The sequence below is a fragment of the Musa acuminata genome, chromosome BXJ1-9 (genome assembly GCF_036884655.1).
Source record: "Musa acuminata AAA Group cultivar baxijiao chromosome BXJ1-9, Cavendish_Baxijiao_AAA, whole genome shotgun sequence".
In the NCBI taxonomy this organism is placed as follows: Eukaryota; Viridiplantae; Streptophyta; class Magnoliopsida; order Zingiberales; family Musaceae; genus Musa; species Musa acuminata.
In genome coordinates, this window is record NC_088335.1 from 6,494,799 (window position 1) to 6,516,080 (window position 21,282).

At 40.2% G+C, this 21,282-nt stretch overlaps 2 protein-coding genes, 1 long non-coding RNA gene and 1 other non-coding gene across 10 annotated transcripts; 2 read left to right on the top strand and 2 right to left on the bottom strand.

Moving 5' to 3' along the window:
- Positions 1–194: 194 nt before the first annotated feature.
- LOC135592799 (phytoene synthase 2, chloroplastic-like) lies at positions 195–2,705 on the top strand. The gene is made up of 6 exons (XM_065082466.1): positions 195–897; positions 1,224–1,274; positions 1,595–1,767; positions 1,847–2,082; positions 2,174–2,366; positions 2,464–2,705. Exons 1-6 carry the CDS (start codon positions 210–212, stop codon positions 2,635–2,637), a joined length of 1,515 nt encoding a protein of 504 aa, XP_064938538.1. The 5' UTR covers positions 195–209; the 3' UTR covers positions 2,638–2,705.
- LOC108953797 (photosystem I reaction center subunit III, chloroplastic-like) lies at positions 2,615–13,829 on the bottom strand. 7 transcript variants are annotated; one of them, XR_010479246.1, is made up of 9 exons: positions 11,128–11,140; positions 9,625–10,734; positions 8,505–9,536; positions 4,835–6,878; positions 4,569–4,737; positions 4,394–4,468; positions 4,256–4,312; positions 3,003–3,777; positions 2,615–2,755 (listed from the first exon to the last, which is right to left on the bottom strand). XR_010479246.1 is itself a non-coding variant. In XM_018831474.2 (4 exons), the coding sequence occupies exons 1-3, from the start codon at positions 13,812–13,814 to the stop codon at positions 11,141–11,143; spliced, it is 1,152 nt and encodes a 383-aa protein (XP_018687019.2). In that variant the 5' UTR covers positions 13,815–13,829; the 3' UTR covers positions 10,557–10,734; positions 11,128–11,140. The 7 variants fall into 7 exon arrangements, 2 of the variants coding, with proteins under 2 accessions (XP_018687019.2, XP_064938539.1); XR_010479244.1 differs by having other exon boundaries at positions 8,268–9,536; XR_001975590.2 differs by having other exon boundaries at positions 8,145–9,536.
- LOC135592801 (uncharacterized) lies at positions 12,674–13,453 on the top strand. Its single transcript, XR_010479247.1, has 3 exons — positions 12,674–12,848; positions 12,931–13,088; positions 13,196–13,453. It is a non-coding gene; the product is annotated as an uncharacterized LOC135592801 (long non-coding RNA).
- A 1,894-nt stretch (positions 13,830–15,723) lies between the features above and the next one.
- Positions 15,724–15,796, bottom strand: TRNAA-GGC (transfer RNA alanine (anticodon GGC)). The gene has a single exon. It is a non-coding gene; the product is annotated as a tRNA-Ala (tRNA).
- Between the last annotated feature and the right edge of the window lie 5,486 nt (positions 15,797–21,282).

Genomic DNA, 21,282 nt, shown 5'->3' on the forward strand with positions numbered 1-21,282 from the left:
AGTAACCTCCAAGACTGACATGTAAATTTGTTTGATGAAAATGTTTGTTTTCATACAGAGAACATCCAATCTTTCTATTCATGCATACGTAAAATTTGAATGATATGTTTGTGTTTATGCAGATCTCTCTCTCTCTCTCTCTCTCTCTCTCTCTCCACACACATATCATTCAGAGAGAGAGAGAGAGAGAGAGAGAGAGAAAGAGACAGATGCTGATGGGTTTCACCTCAAATTGTTCTGGGAACACAAGGCAAGAGCATGTGGCTGAAAGCAGCGAGGTGCGCAAGGTCTTTAGCGGCCTCGGGATCTCCACGTCGTCGGCCAACAACCAATGGCTACGGCCTGCAGCATTTAAGACGAACAGCGGCGCCAACCAACCATGTCTCGGCCTCTCGGAGAACCAATCGACGACCCTTGTGCTTCTTCCCCTCCCACACACACATTCCAGTGCTCCTCGTCACCTTCAGAAAGAGAAAAGAGATCGGAAGACGAAACTAAGCAGCGTTCGATCGGTACATGTAGCAAGGCTGATGTCTGGCTCTGTTGTTTGGGTTGTGTCACCCAAGGAGACCAGCAGGAGCTCTGGGTTCAGCCAGTTCGCGGGGGTGAAGAGGAGATGGTGGAGGAGCAGCAGTGCGGGGTGGAGCTGCGCCCGGTCGGCGTCGACCGCCCGCCGCTCGGTCTCGGCCAGCTTGGTCGTCACACCGCCGAGATCCTCTGAGGCGTTGGTCTACGACGTGGTCCTCAGGCAGGCGGCGCTGGTCGGCGAGGCGAGGAGGAAGAGGGCGGTGGAGGCGGTGGAAGCCCCGCCGGCGCCGCTGCGAGGGGACCTACTCGATGCGGCGTACGAGCGGTGCGGCGAGGTCTGCGCCGAGTATGCCAAGACTTTCTACTTGGGTAATTATGAGACCTTGGATCTGCAGCTCGCTTGGCTGCTGCAGTTCATTCATATCCTTGTGTTGCCTTTGCTTTGATCAGAAGTCAACAAAACTCCACATAATCTCGAGGCATTTGTCTGATTCCAGCCAAAATCTGGACCTTTTCTTCTGCTTTATATGCTTCTGTTCCATGTCGTGTTGTTTCATCAGCCAAAATCCAGATACAGGGGTTCCTCCTCCTCCTCCTTCCTTTTCCTCTTTCTAGGGAACGCATGATGTCTTCCTTTTAAACATATTTAGTTCAAATGATCACTGTTTCATTTGATGCAATTCAATTATTTTCAGGAACAATGCTTATGACTCCTGAGAGGAGGAAAGCCATTTGGGCAATCTATGGTATGTCACTTTTCTGCTCATGTGAATCTTCTGCAAGTACGTCCACCTCTCTTTAGCCTTGCCAAACCGAAAGGACCTGAAGGATTTCTTGTAGCAGATGATAACCAGCGCACAAGAGCCAAGAAACATATACTCTCTTCCGAGACTAGCTCACTCTAAGTTGCTTAGATTCAGAATCTATGCAAAATTGCCTCGCATAAATCATGACAATCAGGATCGAAAGATCCGCATCACCAGCAAGAACATATAGCAAGCCCTTTCCGTTTCATCATGTGGTTACTGAACACTCACAGAGTTGACTTTTCTGCTTCGATGTTCAGTGTGGTGCAGAAGAACCGATGAACTCGTGGACGGCCCTAACGCTTCGCATATAACACCCACTGCGCTGGATCGCTGGTCGAACAGGTTGGAAGATCTGTTTGCAGGCCGTCCATATGACATGTATGATGCAGCTCTATCCGACACCGCATCCAATTTCCCGGTAGACATGCAGGTAAAGATTCTCCGAGTATGTAGGTATGTAGTTGTGGTGATGCTTGTAGTGGCGGTCTTTCATCTTCCTCCGCGTGCAGCCATTCAAGGACATGATAGAAGGAATGAGAATGGACCTGCGGAAATCGAGGTACAAGAATTTCGACGAACTCTATCTCTACTGCTACTATGTCGCCGGCACGGTGGGGCTCATGAGTGTGCCGGTGATGGGAATTGCCCCAGACTCGAAGGCCTCAGCCGAGAGCGTCTACAGCGCAGCATTAGCTCTTGGCATCGCGAATCAACTCACCAACATACTCAGGGATGTCGGAGAGGAGTAAGTTTCTCTTGCATCAGCATCCGTTCCACTGTAGAGATCGATCCTGTGCCTGATCACATTGCTTGAACTCCGCTCTGCTTCCATTCAGCTCCAGGAGGGGGAGAGTGTACCTTCCTCAAGATGAACTGGCCCACGCTGGTCTGTCAGATGATGACGTCTTCGAAGGGAGGGTGACAGACAAATGGCGGACCTTCATGAAGGGTCAAATTACGCGAGCCAGGATGTTCTTCGACGAGGCCGAGAAGGGCATATATGAGCTGAACTCAGCCAGCAGATGGCCGGTATGAGATCAATTTAAGCATGACAGAAACCCCATGCGACACTCCTTTCCTCTTCCCGCAAACACTCTCCTATTTGTTCCTCTTCTGTATCTTTCAGGTTTTGGCTTCGTTGCTGCTGTATCGGCAGATTCTGGATGCCATTGAAGCAAACGACTACAACAACTTCACCAAGCGTGCATACGTAGGGAAAGCAAAGAAACTGGCTTCATTACCCATAGCATATGCCAAGGCAGTAATTGTAGGCCCTTCAAGATTTGTAGGAACACTATAAGTATAATCTTCATTTGCTTCCTCATTGCAATCACCAAATGCAAATTCTAAGTTGACTCGTTCTTCTCACCTCAGCGGCTTATATTTCTGGTACTTCATCATTTGTTACAAATACATACCTGTTAAAATGTATATAAATATTTTTTACTTCAAATATATAAATTATTGCACTTATAAATATAAAAAGTATATCGGATGAGAAAATACGAAAAGAGAGAAAGGCTGCAGCAGTTCGTCCAGTACTCGAGTCTACAAGAATTCAATGTTATTCTACATGATGCTATCTAGTAATTTAGTATCAGATATGACAAGCTTCTCATGAATGGAGGTTTGCGGAAACTTCCAATGGATGAATAGAGAACTCACATGAGAGACACTAGTGATGGAGCTTACTGTTTTCCCCTTGCCTGCAGCAACAATTAGCATCAAAGCTTAGCCAACAGTCCATGATTTTGCTTGAAACCTCTGATACATAATGCTCTTCGTATGGCCGTTGACGCAGCAAATATTTCAAATCAGGTCTCTAGCAATGGCATATCACAAAAATGCATTTCTGCTACGCTTGAACCACTCGGACAAATACATCTACCATACTCCGACAAAAGAATTCATGTCGGCATCTGCAGTTGTTTCATTTTCAATCCTTCTGTATCTCTTTACCATGGTTGTAGCCATTTTCTAATGCATTTCCCAGCTGAAACTAGCTGCTGTTTGTTTCACTTGTCCTTCAAACCTCTTTCCCACAATAGTAACCATTTTCTAATGCATTTCCCAACAAAACTTCCACCTACCATTCTGATTAACGAACCACAATCTTAGCCAGAAAATAACCGTTGCTGACAAACCAATTATACTTGTAGAACATCAGAACAGAAAAAAACGCAAATGGGGCTGAAGACTTTCCAAGCCAGAAAATACTTGAGATAACCGTAAAAATGTAGCTGAAGGGAGCATGACAAGAGCTATTGAACCATCAAAGGAATGGGCGTAATCATACCATATCTGCACTGTGAAGGTTGACAGCTCATTTTCTTTCTCGATATACATCTGAATTTGCAATCTGTATTCAATCCCATGAGGCATAACTTTTCATGTTACCTAACTGCAGTTCTTCACCATTGAACTGGGAAGTAAATAAGACCTGTCGATGGAGAGCCAGATGCAGGATTAATAATTATCATATACTAGAAGATCTAACAGAGTTTCTTTGTGGTCAAGAATCCAAATTCTTATTCATTAATGAACACAAAATTGCAAAATAGGCATGTTTCAAGTTGTAGAATCTGCCCAAAATATGGGAGGCTAAAGCATCCCTAAACGGACACAGCTAATCAACCAAGTAAAACAGAATTCCATTCACAAGGAAACTAACGTTTATAGAAAATCCCATACTGGTATGGTAAATTGTAAGGCATTTACATCTGAGACTGGGCAAGTCTGCACATCATTCTGTAAAATTAGTTCATGAAATATATTACTTGTCTACGACTTAATTGGTCTACCATAATGTGGTGCATATAAGCAGCATTTTGTATATTTTAAAATAGATCAAACAACGGCAGCACCAAAAAGATAAGAGCAAAATTGAAACAGTAAGTTTCTTGCAAGTACATGATTACCCGGCTCAACTGAGAGCTATTATGAAATGGTTGTTGTAGTGTAGTAGCTGAGGATTCCTGCATCAATTAAATATTAATAAGTTAATATAAGCAAACAAAAGAATTCAAAGTTTGAAGCATGCAGTTTATATTACATACCTGATTAAATTGTGCAATTCCATGGAAACCTTGTACACCATTAAGTCCAAATTGATGAGCAGATACAAAAGACCCCTGCATAACATTGATCAAGAGCATAAATGCAACTGCAAGTGAATCATACAAAAAATAACAGCACTAATAACAGTGTGCATTTGCATAATGAAGGAGGTACCTGTATGAACTGAGTTGGAACAAAAAACTGTGGAGGATTCCTACCATTAGAAGTAACATCAGTTGATAAGGGTCCTTCAGCAATGCCCACTGGAACTTCTGCCTCATCAGATGCTCCTACGTTAAGTAGAATAGATAACTACATGCTACAGTGTAGAGGATATCGCTTTCTGAAATCCAAAAAACATAAAGAGAAGATGACAACATAAGCATGCAAAGAAAAAGAGAGAAAAAAAATACAATGCTAGAATGAAGTTCCATACAGACCTCATGATCCCTTTTGTCGTTTATTTGAGCCCAGCACATTTAGAAGGCTAGGATGGGGGTCCACATTCTTCTTCCTTTTACCACTTAACCTGTGCGATCCACCACTGTTACTTCCATTCTGAACCAGATTCCGCAGTTGACCCTTTGAGGCAGTGGTTGAGGCAGTCTTCTCAAGTAGTTTGGTGTATAAAATGCTTTCAACCTGTTCCAGAAGCTGATCTGATTGGCTTTCCATGAAAGCATACGTTTCTGCATTCTCTGCAGACTTCACTGCAATTTGATACAATATGCGGCACAATGAGCGACAACGTCCTGCTAGAGATGATTTGTGATTGCCATCAAGAATAAAGTTATGATTATGTGTTATGAAATGTGCTTTAGCATCTTTCCTCCATCTTTTCAAAATGTAGTGTGGTGGGAGTTCCTTGATGTTTCTTAAGTCGAGTACTTTCAAGGCATGGCAACACTGGACCCCAACAAACTCAAAACTTTTTGCAGCTACATAAGCCTGTACCATCTAACAAGTCAAAAGTAACAAAGTGTGCTTTTGTTTTCTCATCGGTATTAACCTCATACTTGGCTACAGTTCCAACCTCACAGCAGGAATAAAGCACACAATTCCTGAACAGCTCAAACTCTAATCTAATCATCTCAAAGATTGCAGGAGTATATGCATTTGCAGCTTGCCAAAGCATCCGCAGAGGAGGTATTCTGTTCATCCCTTGGTTTGCAAGATAATCAACTTGTCATTCTGCATATCATTGCTCTTCTAATAACTTTTCATACTGCCTTAAAAATGGCAAAAGATCAATCTCTGGTGTCAAGAATTCATTCATAACATTGTGCAAGTTCTCATTCCGTAGTGTATTTGTTAAGTCTGCAGAAAAAACTTGACGTCCATAGACCAACACCCACTTTTTTTTTCCATACAACTGACCTAACCATTCATTGTCTTTTAGATCATACTTTTCCAGCATTACCTCCCATGCAGAAAGGAATTCCTGCTCCTCCTCAAAGTCATGCATACATCTGCCAAAATCATCTGCAAAAGATTCATAGCCTTGGAAAGCATGACGAAGGTACCTTTTGGCATTCTGATATATGTGCCATGCACAAAGACGGTGAGTTGTGCCAAGCCATGCAGCAGCAATTGCATCACTGATTGCTGAAAACTGATCTGTTAAAATTGTCTTTGGCTGTTCTCCACCCGTTGTGTTCTTGAATGTCTCCAACAACCATTTAAAGGATTCTAAACTTACATCATACAGGAATGCAGAACCAAAAATAATTATTTGTTTATGATGATTAACACCAGTGAACAGCACCAAGGGTCGGCCATAATCATTTATTTGATAGGCTGTGTCAAAACATATTATGTCACCAAAGTAATGGTAATCCATGATGGATTTTGGATCTGCCCAGAAAACATTTGTTAGTTGCTCGGCTTCATCAACTTGTATGGCATAAAAGAAAGATGGGTTATCCCCTTTCATCTTTTGCAAATACTCCATCAAAGCACCTGCATCACCACTCTGCAAGTTCTTCATACGCTTTGATCTGAGATAATTTTTGTAACTAGCAGGAATTTGACTGGCACCTTGTCGGCCTCCAGTCTGAAACTTAGCTAACAGCCTTTGTGACCTCAACATTTGAATATCTAAGGGAGCTGTGAGCTGATGGTTATGGTCAGCTACAAATTCAATCACACAATATTTGCCGTCAGGTATAATTTTGATTGCCAAACGTGCCGGGCAACCAGTTCTTGTTTCTGATCCTGTTTTCTTGGCCTCATTTGTTATGTTGGTTGGACGATACCCTTCTCTTGAGCACACATAAACTATAGATCTAGTAACATTCCTAGCAGATTTATCCCACCAACCTTTCCGAACACTGAAACCAACAGTTCCAGCATACCTAATGTAAAACTCATGCCTTAACTTCATTTGAGAAAACCATTCCAACTTTTGGCTCTCCACCTGCATTTAATGCATCATCTGTGGGAGCATGTGATACCACTTCTGTAATTTCCTCGTCCTCTTGGAATCTAACAAGGGGGTAAAGGAAAATCAGTTATTCTAAAAATACTAGCTCAAGTGGTGTTCACAAAAGCATGAAGCGATAGGAGCAACATACGAATCAAAGACATGTAATAGATGCATATTGGAACAATGAATCACTTCTATATCTGCTCGCGGATGATAAACTTCTAAAACCACAGCATCAATTTACATACACTATTCAGTTGGAAAGACTTGCATCATGGAATTCAACAAAGCAACAAACTGTATATTTCTTTGCCAAGAAACTGAGGACAGATTGCAAATCTACACCATAATTTGTAGGTGCAATATCATCCTTAAGCACTAAGTCCCTGACCATACACATTGATTCAAACCATGAAGTCAACTTTGGTTTTATTGGATGAATTAATTGCTTTCAACAACTTGCAGTCCGTTCACAATCCCAAGAAGCACTAGAACGACAAGCAATAAAACCTACATAATCTACACTCTTATTAGCTGTTCACTCTTCTTTGATGCCAAATCTGGCACAGACATTGTGTGTAACATTTGCTCACTTGTTACAAATTTCTCAATAAGAAAACAAGCATGGATGAAGGCAACAGAAAACGACAGCTTCACTTCATGCAACTTCAAAGAAACAGAAAGGCAAATTAAATTTGTTTTGTGTACAGTAAGTACACACCATTATTAGTACAAAACCTTTAAGAAATATATTGTGATGCTAAATGCAAGCTGTAGGTAAACCCTTCGCAGATGGAGTTGCACGGTTCATCAGCATCGTGCTTTCTAATGATTCTTCTCAGCAAGAAAACCGGAATGCCAAAATCCAGAGATCCTACTCATATATTCCTGTTGAATTGATCATTATTAAGATTCCAACACAATTAACTTACATGAATGGTAGCACCAAGATATTTCTTTCTTCTCTCTTATATAGGATGAAAGACAAGGTCACACAAATGCTATCTTGATGTGTGACAAAAAGTAATTTTATTCGTGATCATAACATGCTTCATATAAAGAATACTCAATCACTAGTATAAGGTTTTCATCATACATTTTATCACTGATGCTCCTTGTTTATCCATCAAGTCAACAATTAAATATTTTCTCCTAATCTGACGAGGTTATCTTTAAATAATCCAAAAATAGCTAGAAAGAATAAACTAAACATTGACAAGATCTATTGAAAGATGCCAATACGGGATCTGTACTTATTAAATGTCCAAAAAGACAAATGATTCTATAAGCAAAATATGGCTAGACGATGCTGATAAATGACTTACTGACACCAAGAAATACTCAAGAGCTTAGCCTAAGAATCTATAAGAATATCTTCTAACTGCAATTCATCTCTGCTAAGAAATCATCCTCCAATACCCCGCTGATGCCTTCCAGCCAAAGCTTACCTTGAAGGAACCTACAAAGTGTAGGAACCAGTGGCCATTCAACAAAACGTGAACAACCAAACTGCCTGATCGAAAAACTCAATCCATGTGGCCAGAAAGTGTGAGTACTCCAACAATATGATCAATAATTGTAGCCCTCCGTATGTCGCAGCTATGACTAACATCTGGTTCTACTAAAACTTCTTCATGATCCAATATAGTGGGGAATTCTGCAACTAGAAGAATTCATAAGCATACCTTGGTAGGCCTTTTTATGCCTGCTCTATTTGTTCGTTTCATCAAGTACATAAGAATTATATCACTCCTTTCTTCCTCTGTGTACCTATACACTCTCACACCAAGTGCTCTCAATAGCTGAGATTGACTAGCATTGGCTGCAGGGTTTGTCTTACCACCATCCTTCACTCTAGCCTTTGATGCGGTTGCCAAACCAGCTGAAGAAATTGGTTTTGGCCTCACATCTTTCTCCAAAGATGTGACTACTTTTCTAAGACTGCCGCTCTGAACCTCTTGACCATGATCCTCTCCAGCCGGTGCTACCTTCTCAGTAGAGCTCTAAACTTAAAAACCTCTGCAGCATCCTGATCTTTCTTAGCTCTTGACACCTCCTACACGAGCCTGTGAGCTCTCGCTTCCGTTTCCCAACACTAGAAATGGAACTCCTGTATATCAGATAATTGCCCTGCCAACACAAGAACCTCTGCATGATGAGCGCTCTGCTGCCTGCCGACCTACGGTTAGAGCCCGTCTGAGCCTTGAACCCCAATTTCTCACCGTAGCCGTAATAGAAGGTCTTCGCGGCCTCCACGGACTCAAATTCCGTGCCTACCGCCGGCGCCAAAACCACGCCCTGACCTCCACCAGGAAGCACATGACCTGGCAGAAGCCCGTGGTTGTGCTCAGCGACAAACTTCGAAACCATCCAACTGCCATGCTCCTTCCGCACCACCTCCATCATCGCCTTGCATCTGCCCTCCTGCGGCGGCGGAGCTGGAGGCTGGCCGTGGCCTGGGGTGCCGACCTGCCGCATGAGGAGGTAGCTCCGCATGACGTAGGCCACGCGGAGCGCGCACTCCTTATAAAGCGTCTGCGCCCCCCGACGACGGTCCCATTTTCGACGGCTCCTCCACCGGCGGCCCTTGTGAACTCTCACCACGCGGCTCCTCTTTGGGCTCCACCATCGCCGTCGACCCTTCCTCCTCGTCAGGGGCCTCGTCCGCAATCTCCGAAATGAGGGCCATCTCTACGTTTTTCCTCAGAATTGCAACCCTAGGACAAAAAATATTCAATCTTTAACACAATCCGAAGCTCCAACTGCGCCAAGGTAGTGAATTCATGAGGAGAATCGAAACCCTACCGTTTCTTTTTCCTCCCTCTTTCGGGAAGCGGGAATGTAAATGGACGTCCAATTTCCGAATTCACTCTCCGATTCGCCTCCGTGCATCTATTGTTCTCCCCTCGCCCCGTTTTAAGATCTTCCATGAAATGGAAGCTGTAGGGGATGGGATCCCCGCCGTGCTCCATCTTGAATCTTGGTCGGCTGCGGAAGGCGACATGAGAAGCAGTGGGATTTGCTGCGGGAACATTTCGATGACATGAGAAGGTACACTGGGAACTCCTTGTGGGCCCAAAGCAGGTGGGTTCTGGGTTTTAGTCGAATCAACGATGAGCACGCGTCCGAGAGTCGATCTTGGTGCTGATGTCAATGTTGGCGTCCGAGTCCAAAGCGGAAGCTTAAAATTCCAATGGTTGATAGAAAATAATATTTTTCCTTTATATTTTATCCATCCTTTATCGAGAGAGAGAGAGAGAGAGAGAGAGATACTACTCTTCAATTTTCTATCTTCTATTAGATACTTGCTTCTGTGAGGATTTTGAGTCAGAGTGAAATAGAGTTACTATATGCATTCAACCTTTTTTTTTATATTACTACTATAATTTTTTTATTTTTATCTTAATCTTTATTTTACACATCAATATATATATATATATATATATATATATTAATTTATCTAAAATTTTTATTATAAATATATATTTTTACTCTATAAAAGATAAATGATGAAGACGGGAAGTAATTCCACTCGTTACCAACTAAGATAATTGACATACTTAGAATTGTCTTTTGAACTCTCACCGTTTGCCATAGAAAGTTGGTTATCTGTAGCAATGAAAAATATACTCCTGCTAATTTCCTACAAAATCATACAACATTAAGATTTTAGCTGCTACTCCCATGTCAAACGATGTGTTATGAACACATAGATCAGTGCATAAGACTCCAGTACAGATTCTGAGAAGAGCAGCTTGAGATTAAGGTCTGAAACATAGATCAGTTGGCTTCTGAAATATGACAAGTCCAAACATGAATTACAAGTAGATATACAAATCTTAAGTACACCACACTAAGCATAGACTTTGTGTTATGAACACAGATTGAGCACCTTCCCTTTCTTTCTGCACCTATCTGCAATACGCAATCAGGAAACAAACAATATGATTAAGTGACATTTTTTATGTATCTTATTCAGATGCAATTTGCAAATATCAACTTGGCAAACTTAGAGAACAGATTCCAACCTTAGAATAAGAGACATATGCCCAAGATGAACTCGGCTTCATAAGCACAAGTCAAACCAAAAGAACAAACTTGGAATTGATTCCAAGCTTAGAATAAGAAATAGGATGAGTAACAATGCACTAAGAACGAGCAAACTAAAGCATCAGTTACAGTCGATCTAAATTAAAGAACAAACTTTAATAGCATGAGTTATCACAGTGTAAAAGCAACAGTATTATTCGTAGCAGCACAAGAAAAAGGAACCATCTTTGTTATGGCGATGTGGGCGTTTCAGCTCACCTTCACCTGCGGATCACACGTCTTTGGCGATGAGCTCCCCGTTGACCAGCTCCCTGTACGCGGCCACTGGCCAGATGAAGCCCCTCCAGAGCAGCCTGGTGGCGAGCGGCACGTCGATGATGATCTCCTTCATGGTGGGTTTCTTGTCGTCCCGGATGGCGATCAGGTAGCTCCGCCCGACCCACCCGATCCAACCAGCGATGTAGAGGAAGAGCAGGCCGGGGGTGATGAACTCGCCCCAGTGCCGCTGGTCGCCGTTGACGATGAGATGGGGCAGCCCGTCGGAGCCGCACAGGAGGCCGAACTTGCCATAGTTCTCGAACCGGCGCTTGGTCTTCTCGATGGAGGCCTTGATGGCGAGAGCCGGCGCGGAGTCGGGCGCGTACTTTTTCAGCGAGGCTTCCAGCTTCTTGATGGATTGCTTCTCCCGCTTCGCGAAGGCCTTGGACTCCTTGCACGGGGTGAGGCCGGAGATGTCAGCGACAGCGGGGGGAGGGGCGGCGGCGGAGGAGAGGAGGAGGGAGGAGAGCGCCAAGGCGGCGGAGAAGGTCTTGAGAGAAGAAGAAACGGAGTCATCTCCTTGTTGTGGCTGTTGTTGTTGGGGTAAAGAAGCAGAGCAGGAGATGGAGAAGCGAGGCCTAAAGGTGGCAGCTTTGGGCTTTGGGGCGAGGGGTTTGGAGAGGGTGGGGGTGGAGCACAATGAAGCCATTGTTGTGTTCTCTTCTCCTACTTTCTCCTCCTCCTCCTCCTCTTCCTTTTGATCACTGAACTGCTCTCCTTGCTCCGCTTCAACACCACTACTTCTCCTGCGTCGAGGAGGAGAGAGAGGAGAGATAAGAGAAGGATATGGGGAGGGGATAAGGTGGGGAGTAATAGGGTGAGTTGGCGGAAATGGATTGGGGGAGGGAGTGCAGTTTGGAGAGTAGCTCAGATTTCCTTGAAACCTTGTGGTTGTGGTGAGACCATTTAAGATGATGTTGCTTGGTGTTCTCGAAATATATGTCCCATAATACGATTCATTTGCTGAATGTGCTGCAATCTGTGAAGATGAGCAAAATTGTATGATAATTTTTGATGAAATTATAACAAATATCTTCCCATACAAAATACCTCCTAAACTAATAAAATTCATTAAAATAAAAGATAAATTGCATATAATAAGACCTGTCGTTCCAATTATGCACAACCAGCGAGAGAGCTTTCTAAGTGTCACAATTTCTTTTTTGGAGATAAATCCATTATTTCTAAATTTTACGGAGACATAAATGTAAGAAGATATGTTGTTGTAATACTTTTTCCTTTTCGCAACAGGCGTGATTAACTATGCAAACCGTGAGTGAGAGAATACAAAAGACATGCACTTTGGACATACTTCGTGATTCGTGCATCACCGAGCCCCATAAGTCGTGCCCATACTATAAACAGTGAGACACGACAGCAAAACTAACTTCCTCCCGTGATCATTTCATTCCCTAGTTGGGATACTTCTCTCTCTCCCACCTCCCTCCTCCGCCTTCTTCTTGTTCTGCCTCTTTCATCCCCTCCCTCCTCCTCATTCCCTTCTTCTGCTCCTCACATCTCCTCCCCTCTTCGTCTGCCCTCTTCTGACGGTAGGCTGCTTTCGAACTTCCCTTCCGAGTCCGTTGCGGCCGTAGTCTTCCAGGAGCGTCCCGTTGGGAAGCTCAAGGCGCTGGACTTTGTTGGGTCCGAATCGTTCCGTCGTAAGAGTTTTCTATTACGATATTGGATCTTGAAGTTCCCCTCTCAATTTTTCGTTTGTGATGTTGAATCTTGAATTCACAGAGTTATTAGTTTTACCATCTTCCGACGACAGGCGCCTTTTGAACTTCCCATTTGAGTTCATCGCCACACCGCAGGCTTTCGGGAGGTTCCTGTTGCGGAGCTCAAGGCGCTGGGCTTTGTTGGGTCCAGATTGGGTCTTACTTTCCGTCGTTAGAACGGTAGGTAATCTGTGGTGTTCTTGATCTCTTTCTTTTTTGACTTTTCTATTACGATCTTGGATCTGTTAATGATGAGAAACACACGTTTTCTTCTTTTGGTGATAAAGGAGACCGCTCCATCCCTCCTCACATTTGTTTTACCGCGAAATAGTACTCAAAACCCTCAAAAACATCAAAACAGAGAGAATCGATAAGTTGTACTCACAGAGGACCTGAGCAGCATCGCTTGTCTGATCCAAGAAAACAAGTGAAGCACAAATCTCAATAGAATGGAAGGAGAAAGATCGAGTCCGATCCAAGAAAACAAGTGAACAATGACATATCTCCAAAGAATGGGAGGAGTGGATCGAGAGAGAATCGAGAAGTTTTACCATCTGATCGAGGAGGTAAAAGAAGACCTCTCCATTCCTCCTCGCGTTCGTTTTACCGCCTCATGGGATTTTGATGGAAATAGAACTCAAAACCCTCAAAAAATATCAAACGAGAGGAAATCGAGAAGTTCTACTCACAGAGAACTTAAGCGCCATCGCTGGTCTAATCCAAGAAAACAAATGAACCACACATCTCGACAGAATGGGAGAGGAAAGATCGACTCCGATCTAAGAAAACAAATGAACAAGGACAGATCTCAAAAGAATGGGAAAAGAAAGATCGAGAGAGATCAGCGAATGATCGAGAAGTTCTTTTCACCTGATCGAGGAGGAAGAAGAAGACCGCTCCATCCATCCCTGCGTTCGTCTTACCGCCTCATTCGATTTTGACGGAAATAGAACTCAAAACCACAACACCAGAGAGGGGCGGCATTTATAGGCAGAGATCGTCACGTGCTGTGCACCTGATAGTTTCTAAACCGCCATAGTCCATAACGACACGGATCACAACTTGAGTCGCGACTCCACTCTGACCGACTGCCAACTGTTGTGGCCATTAGGAGATTATCGGATCAAATCCACTCGGATCCGAATCCGGGTCCGTAAATTTTTAGGACCTTTTAACTATTACAATCCTTGTCGATACACGTGATATTAAAAAAATAATGGTGCAATCCTTCTTGGATCATTACTTACTGCTTCTTAAATATTTCTTATCAGGCAAGACTTGAGGCATCGATCTCTGGTCCCATCGAGCAAAAGAATATGATTCCAAGCTTTCCCTAGCAAACAAGTAATCAAAGAGGAAGGTGATCTGATCCTTCAGAAAAGAAAAGAAAAAGAAAAGGACAGAAAGGACGATCCTCATGTGAAACACTTTCATGTTATCCTCATATGAACTGATTAAAGTATGGTTTAGCGTTGTTGATACATTTTTTTCTTCTTTGTTGGCAAAGCCTTCGAACAAGTGAAGTGTTGCTTATGGAGCACAGGTAATCCAACTGATGATTCGAAGGGAATAGTATAAAGTGGAGAACTTCCAACGCAAGGAAGAAAATGAAGACTCTGACTTCTGACCAACAAGTAGCCACATGTTCTCCAACAGATAAGAACACGTGAGACATGGCCACAAAGTTCCCCACATTTCTCTCGTGCTGCATGCGTTCCTTGGAGGAGTAGAAGAAGACATGCATGCATGCTGATTCCCTTCAACTTCCAAGGAGTTGATTCATAGAGAGAAGGAGCCGCATGCTTTCTTGAGCTCGCAGGACTGCGTGAAGGTCGAGGCGGCGATGATGTGCAGCAGCTCGAACAGCGCCGGAAGCGGAGAACTCCGAGCGCCGAAGGGATACGTGCCGGTGCTGGTCGGAAGTGGGAACTCCGGGTCGGAGAGGTTTTTGGTGCCTGTCAAGGCCTTCAAGCACCCATCTTTTTCTGGTTTGCTCGAGATGGCATCTCAGGAGTTTGGGTACAAGCAGAAGGGCGTTCTTCGGATACCCTGTGACGCCCAACAGTTTCGCCGTGTGCTTGAGGTGATTGCAGAAATTAGAATGCAATGAAGGGTTGCTTGATTTCTTCCCATCTCCTACATGCTTCTCTCTCTCTCTCTCTCTCTCTCTCTCTCTCTCTCTCTCTCTCTCTCTGTGATGACGAGGTCTTCTTTATTGTGGGACTGCAAAGAGAACTCTTAAAGTGGAAACCGTCCATGAAAGCCATTAATGTCACAGGATGATTTTTCACGTTGATGCCCAAATTGTTAACCTCTATCAATCCACTTAAAAGCGTTAGACCCAAATTACGAAGTTTGATCGACTCGTATGTTAGTTAATAAACTACTTGTAAACATTGTGGCCAAGTGATCAAAGTTCACAGCTTTCCTCGAAAGCTTAGCGATTAGTCAACGTTACATACCAAGAGGAAGAAGTGTGGGGCTTCTTTGATGCCTTGTTTCACAGGAAAGAAATGGAATGGTCGGTGACAAGGACGAAACATGGAAAACATCTGCCTCCTGTAACCATCATAAGTAGAGGACCACGAGAACAGATCATCCTGCATGAAATGAATGTGTCCCAAAAATATAAAAAGGTCTCTTACATTATTCTCCCAAAAAATATCGATTGTTTATGTGTGTGGATCTCTCAGCTCGCGTTATATAACATATCTGAATTCAATTAAAATTATTGCTTGCACATTTAGGCTCAAAATTAAGTAATTTTGAGACAAATATCTATTTTTCATCAAAAAAAAAAAAAGATAAAACACATTGGAGATGCGGGGTATCGATCCCCGTACCTCTCGCATGCTAAGCGAGCGCTCTACCATCTGAGCTACATCCCCGATAAACAATAATCGATTATTTATTATAAAATTCTCTATATCAATTTATAATATATTAGAGATGGGCAATAAAAACGATCGCGATGGGACTCGAACCCACAATCTCCCGCTCCGGAGGCGAGCGCCTTATCCATTAGACAACGCGATCTTGTTGTAAAGTTTTAGTAATTATTTAATATAAAGTAATCTAATAAATGGTAGCACAATAAAACCATGAGATGAACACGTCCCAACTAGTAAACATCAGCACGCTAGAAGCAGACAATAGAAATGAGGGCTTCCAAATGCAAAAAAGATGAACCAATAGCACAGATTAATTAGAAGAAATAGTGACATCTGTTTTTTAACCTTTCTTTCACATCTCCAGTTTAGCTGTGCGAAGCTTTGGCTGAGAGATACAAATAATTTATTAGTTCATCTGTCATTTTGTCAATCACAAGCACTCTTATGGAATTATCCTTTCGAGTTCTTCAGTTCCGGTTAAGTGAGTTCCCAAGTTTCACAACTGCTGGTGTAGTATACAGCAACCTCCCTCCAAACTTCTGAGCTCTCCACCAAGATCCAAGAATTATGCAGCGGTGACAGTAGAATCGGGTTTCAATCCCCACTCCGTCCAAGACCCGATCGTAAACTGCTACATCAGTTTTTCCAATCCGACGCGGACCTTAAAATCATACAATGGCCATCTCTGTTCACTATGCCAAGATCATATATATTCCGCTAAACATCAATTTAGAATTCAAGTGGAGCAATTTACCAAAGCAAGTACGCAAGCAGTCACGCCAATACCTGCAAAGAGATGGTTTTCATTCAACTTATGAGGCTTACCTTAGGTAACTTTCCAGTGCAATAATAAGTAATCGTAATTCAGCATAGGTTTTTTTCTTTTTCTTTTTCTTTTTCTTTTTTCCTCCCAAGTCATTGTGATAATTATGCTTAGATATTGACACTAATAAGATCATTTAGTAGTTCCGAAAAAGATAAAATCGTTCGGATATACCTATCATCGTATGGGTACGTCTATCAAAACGAATAATTCCTCGTGAATCTATGTGTCACACCAATGAGTGACCAACCAAATTATCCCTTATTAAATTATGAACAAAAAAATTAAAATTATGAACTATCTAACATCCATACAAGATGTACCTTCATTATTAAATTGTCATATCGAGGTCTTGTTTGTTGAAATATGGTTAATTAAGCGCATGTCATCTTTTATGAAATAAAGTTTAAAGGATATAAAACCAAACTATCAAAATGACTAGGATCCATAAATAAATAAAGTGAATATGTGGCGGATCTTTCCTCAAAATTATTTTTTTGAATGTATCTATACCATTTTATCCTTTCGAAATATGTAAATTTTAAAAAGAACATTTTTAAGGATAAGAGAGACCAAATAGACTTATGAGTTGTTGGTTCCCATACTTCTCAACCAATGTGATACTAAATGGTTTTATCAGTGCTCTCTCTCATAAGGCAGCTAAGGGCTCATATCCAAGGTGCATGGCTCGGGCCCTCCTTCTAGTGTCAATCTAATAAGAGACCATTTGATCGATCGACCATTGGTGTGACCCATAGGCTTGCGAGAAATTGTTCGTTTTGGACGATGAGCGTACTCGTACGATTTTATCAATTCGAAACATGTAAGCATCAAAAGGCGCCTTTGAGAGTAAAGGAAACCTGACGAACTTATAAGCTCTTAGATCTCATACTAACTTGAAACTAAATGGTTCTATCACCACCAACACTTGCATAAAACTACCATCATCCTGATATTATTATTGCAATTAAAACATAGGAGCCATTTTAGTGTTGCAAAAATATTTTAAGATATGACATTCTGCCCTTTCACAATCGTGGATTAGGCAATATTTGTTCAACTACGTGAAGTATGCCCTAAACAAATACCTAATCATAAGAGCTTACAAAGACTCTCCTAAGCTATACTTAATAAGGTTCAGAGAAAAAATAATTATTTACAATAGATATTTAATCACGTCGCATAATAAATTTTTTTATCATACAAAAACGGAGAAAAAAGACAAGCTGACTCCAAATAGTCACATGTTTTATAAAGAAATCATTATGGTAAATACATATTGCATATATGTCATATAAAAGATACAAAACTTATTCTCTTGCAGCTTTCACAGTAGTGATGACCTCTCTGTAGCTTTAGGACTTCTCTGGTCTCCACACAAATGTTGGTTAATGCAATGGCAAGAAAATGATCTTTTGCAATTAATTTAAATATCATGAAATATCTTTTCTCCATAATGCATTCTTGTGTCCTCAAAGGTTAAGGGCAACTCTCTATCATCCCCTATCCTTTTCCTCCATTCATTCCTCTCTTTTTCAGGAGTGATGGCAAACATCATGACAGTGGTGGCAGATGATAAATGTGATGGCTTCCACAAATGACAAATGCAACGATAGTAACTTCTCCTATATTTCGCAATGATACTCATTGATTTTTTTGTACTTTGTATTCAGCTTTCTCCTCCCCCTCCAATGGCTATGCACTTATCTATAGATTTTTCCAAACATAAAACACAAGAAAAAGCCAGAAAAGTTTGTTCATATAGGACTTCCCATACAAAGGGAAATAACTTGTTCTGTGTATGTATAATTTACAAAAAAATAATAATTAGAATATGCCATTGCAAACAACTAACATGTCAAACAAAAAACATAAGAAAAAGAAAGTAAAGTTTACTTAAGTAGGACTTACCATACATATACTTAAGTATATGTCAAATTTTAGGATTTGACATATACATCCCTCTAAATCTACAATTATGATTTAACATTTGTCCAAAAGAGTCAAATTAATTTCTATTTATTTCCATCTCCTATTTCTCAATGTTTCTAATGGGTATTTATTAATGTCAATTTGAGTATCAACATAGTGAAGTTGATCATTTGATGGAGACTTAACTACAATGACAATAAGTCATTATGTTTTACAGGGATAAAATATAAAATATATATATGAATATGTATATGCAAATTTGCCAATTATTTATTATGTAGGTAAAAATAAGGGAGATTTGGCTGTGTTTATTGAAGATGGAACTATTAGTTCAACATGTTAGGTGAAGGAGAATTTAATGATCCAATGAATAGAGTCTGTGTACAGGATTTTGCAAGCCATGGTTTGGTGAATTGGGTTCCTCTGCCTTCTCTTAATATACTCACGACATGTCATGTCATATCAAGGATGATCTGATCACTAGACAAAGCACTCACTCCACTTTGATTTAAAGATCACTAGCTACATGAAACATGAGCTGTGTTGGACTGTTCTTGCACCTGTTCTATGAGTTTGGACAGGTCTAATCTATCTTGTGCCCTACTTGTGAGCCTGTCTGTGTTAGTCTCAAAATGCAAATATTTAAATGCAAGTTGGAAGATGATCATTAACTTCTTGATTCTTGTTATGCATTTTCTTTTAATCTATTGTACACTAAGTTGGTTAAAATGAACTTAAAATGTATTTTTTTTTTATAGAATGACCAAGTTTAGGCATTTATAATCTCAATAGTTTTGAGGTTTTATTATTTGATTGATAATCTCAATAGTTTTATATTTTATCTCAAGATTGGTGACCATATGATTACTATATAATATTTGCCCACATTATTACCACATCCAATGCATCAATCACTGCTATAAATCTTCAACCATTTTGGTTTACTAATTAGAAAGTTTGAATATTTATTGATACTTTATTTACTACTAAAGTTATTTTTTCAATTACATTTAACTATTTTTATTTATAAAACATAAAAAAACTAATTATTGGTTACTTGTTCACTAATTTTCTCTTACTCATTTTATTATGAAAATACCTTTAATATCATATACTATATATTTTACACAACATATGTAATTTTATAGAATAAATTATTAAATCTCCTATCTAATAATTGATCATGCTGGTTCAGCCAGTGATCTTTTTATTTTATATCTTCAACCACAATCATTTATTCAACAAAAAAAAAAAAAAGGTGTTGATGATCCTACTTGTGAGCTTCAATGCTATAATTTTTAATGATATATCACCACCTAAAAGATGCATCATTCAAAATATTTTGTACATATAAAAGGGAAGGGAAAATAGAAGATCTTCTGAATTAGCAAATAGATTACCCTCTTTGGTGTGATGGAGATGAGAAGGGTGGCATGTCCAAAGTACAAGTGAAGAACTGGCTTTTATTCCCTCCCCCCCCCCCCCCCCCCCCCACTTTGCTTAATAGTTTCAAACAGTACTAGAGACAAAAAGGACTCTCCAATCAATGTGATACCAAACTGCTTTTAGTTTTGACAAGTCTGACAATGGATCAGCCTTTTGGCTTTATAAATAATCATCATTTACACATTTATCCAAAATTATTGACCTTTTTTTTGTGAAGTTCAGAAAACATCTTTTGTTTTTTTTTCCTTCTTTTCCAAGCTCTGAATTCTTAGTCACAACCAATCTATTTGCTGAAAGATTGATTGAATATGACAAAACCCACTTTAGCAGCTCTATCACCAAATGCTACATAAAATATGTCTCATCAGCTACAACCATACCAAAAGTGATCATTCCTATCCTCAAATGGTACATAAAGAATGTTTTTTAATCTTCAAAAAAAAAAAGAGCTTCACTTCTTTATTGCCATTGAACCCAAAATGATGTTCTTATACAAAAAAAAAAAAAAGTTTCATCTTCTACCTCACCTAATCCAACATCTATAGAAAAGAGTAATATAATGAATCAATTACCAATTAATCTCACTCATATATCCAACCTTGAAAGAACTCCCACATTAGACCTATAACTGATCCATTATTTTATCATGACTCCATTAGTCATGCCAAATGGCATTGCTCTAGTCAAAAAAAAAAAATGATGAATATAAATAATTATACCCGTTGCTTGGTTCACTTTAGGGGAAAAAAAAAACTAAAAGCCAAAAATCAAAAGTCTAAGAAAAAGAAGACAAAATTGCACATATATTTCTTCCAAAATGATTTTTGTATTATCACTATAAATTTGAGTATATAGGAATTCTAGTACAAGAATGAGTTGTAAAAGAAAAGAAGTCTTAAAATTAAAGTTTGACTATTTTGTAAATATCATGTGTATTTTTAGGTTTTGATAAAGAAAAAAAAAGTGATGAATGCTTTTAAGTATTTTTTAGGTTTCTCTTTATAAAGTCTAAAGAATATGCTTTATATGATTTACACAGAGAGAAAAAAAATATAAAATTTTCGAAGTTCAGTATAAAGAGAGATTGTGTAAGTTAAAATAACTCACATAATAAAAAAATTAATTCTTTTATTATTATTAGCATTATATAATCATATTAAGTCTTAGTATGTTTTTAATTGTTAGTCTTTGAATTATATATATATATATATATATATTATACTTAATCACTTTAAAATGACTTGAATCAGTTTCTTGATATGAATTGATTTAAAAAATTAGA

Excerpts from the sequence above, each read along its gene's own strand:
- LOC135592799 (XM_065082466.1), top strand. The coding sequence starts at position 210 with ATGCTGATGGGTTTCACCTCAAATTGTTCTGGGAACACAAGGCAAGAG. Across the intron at positions 2,083-2,173 it reads CTCAGGGATGTCGGAGAGGA|CTCCAGGAGGGGGAGAGTGT; the intron begins GTAAGTTTCTCT and ends GCTTCCATTCAG. Across the intron at positions 2,367-2,463 it reads ACTCAGCCAGCAGATGGCCG|GTTTTGGCTTCGTTGCTGCT; the intron begins GTATGAGATCAA and ends TGTATCTTTCAG.
- LOC108953797 (XM_018831474.2), bottom strand. The coding sequence starts at position 13,814 with ATGGATGGAGCGGTCTTCTTCTTCCTCCTCGATCAG. Across the intron at positions 13,688-13,778 it reads TCTTCTTCCTCCTCGATCAG|ATCGGAGTCGATCTTTCCTC; the intron begins GTGAAAAGAACT and ends TTGTTTTCTTAG. Across the intron at positions 12,167-13,597 it reads CGATGGCGCTTAAGTTCTCT|ATTGCAGCACATTCAGCAAA; the intron begins GTGAGTAGAACT and ends TCATCTTCACAG.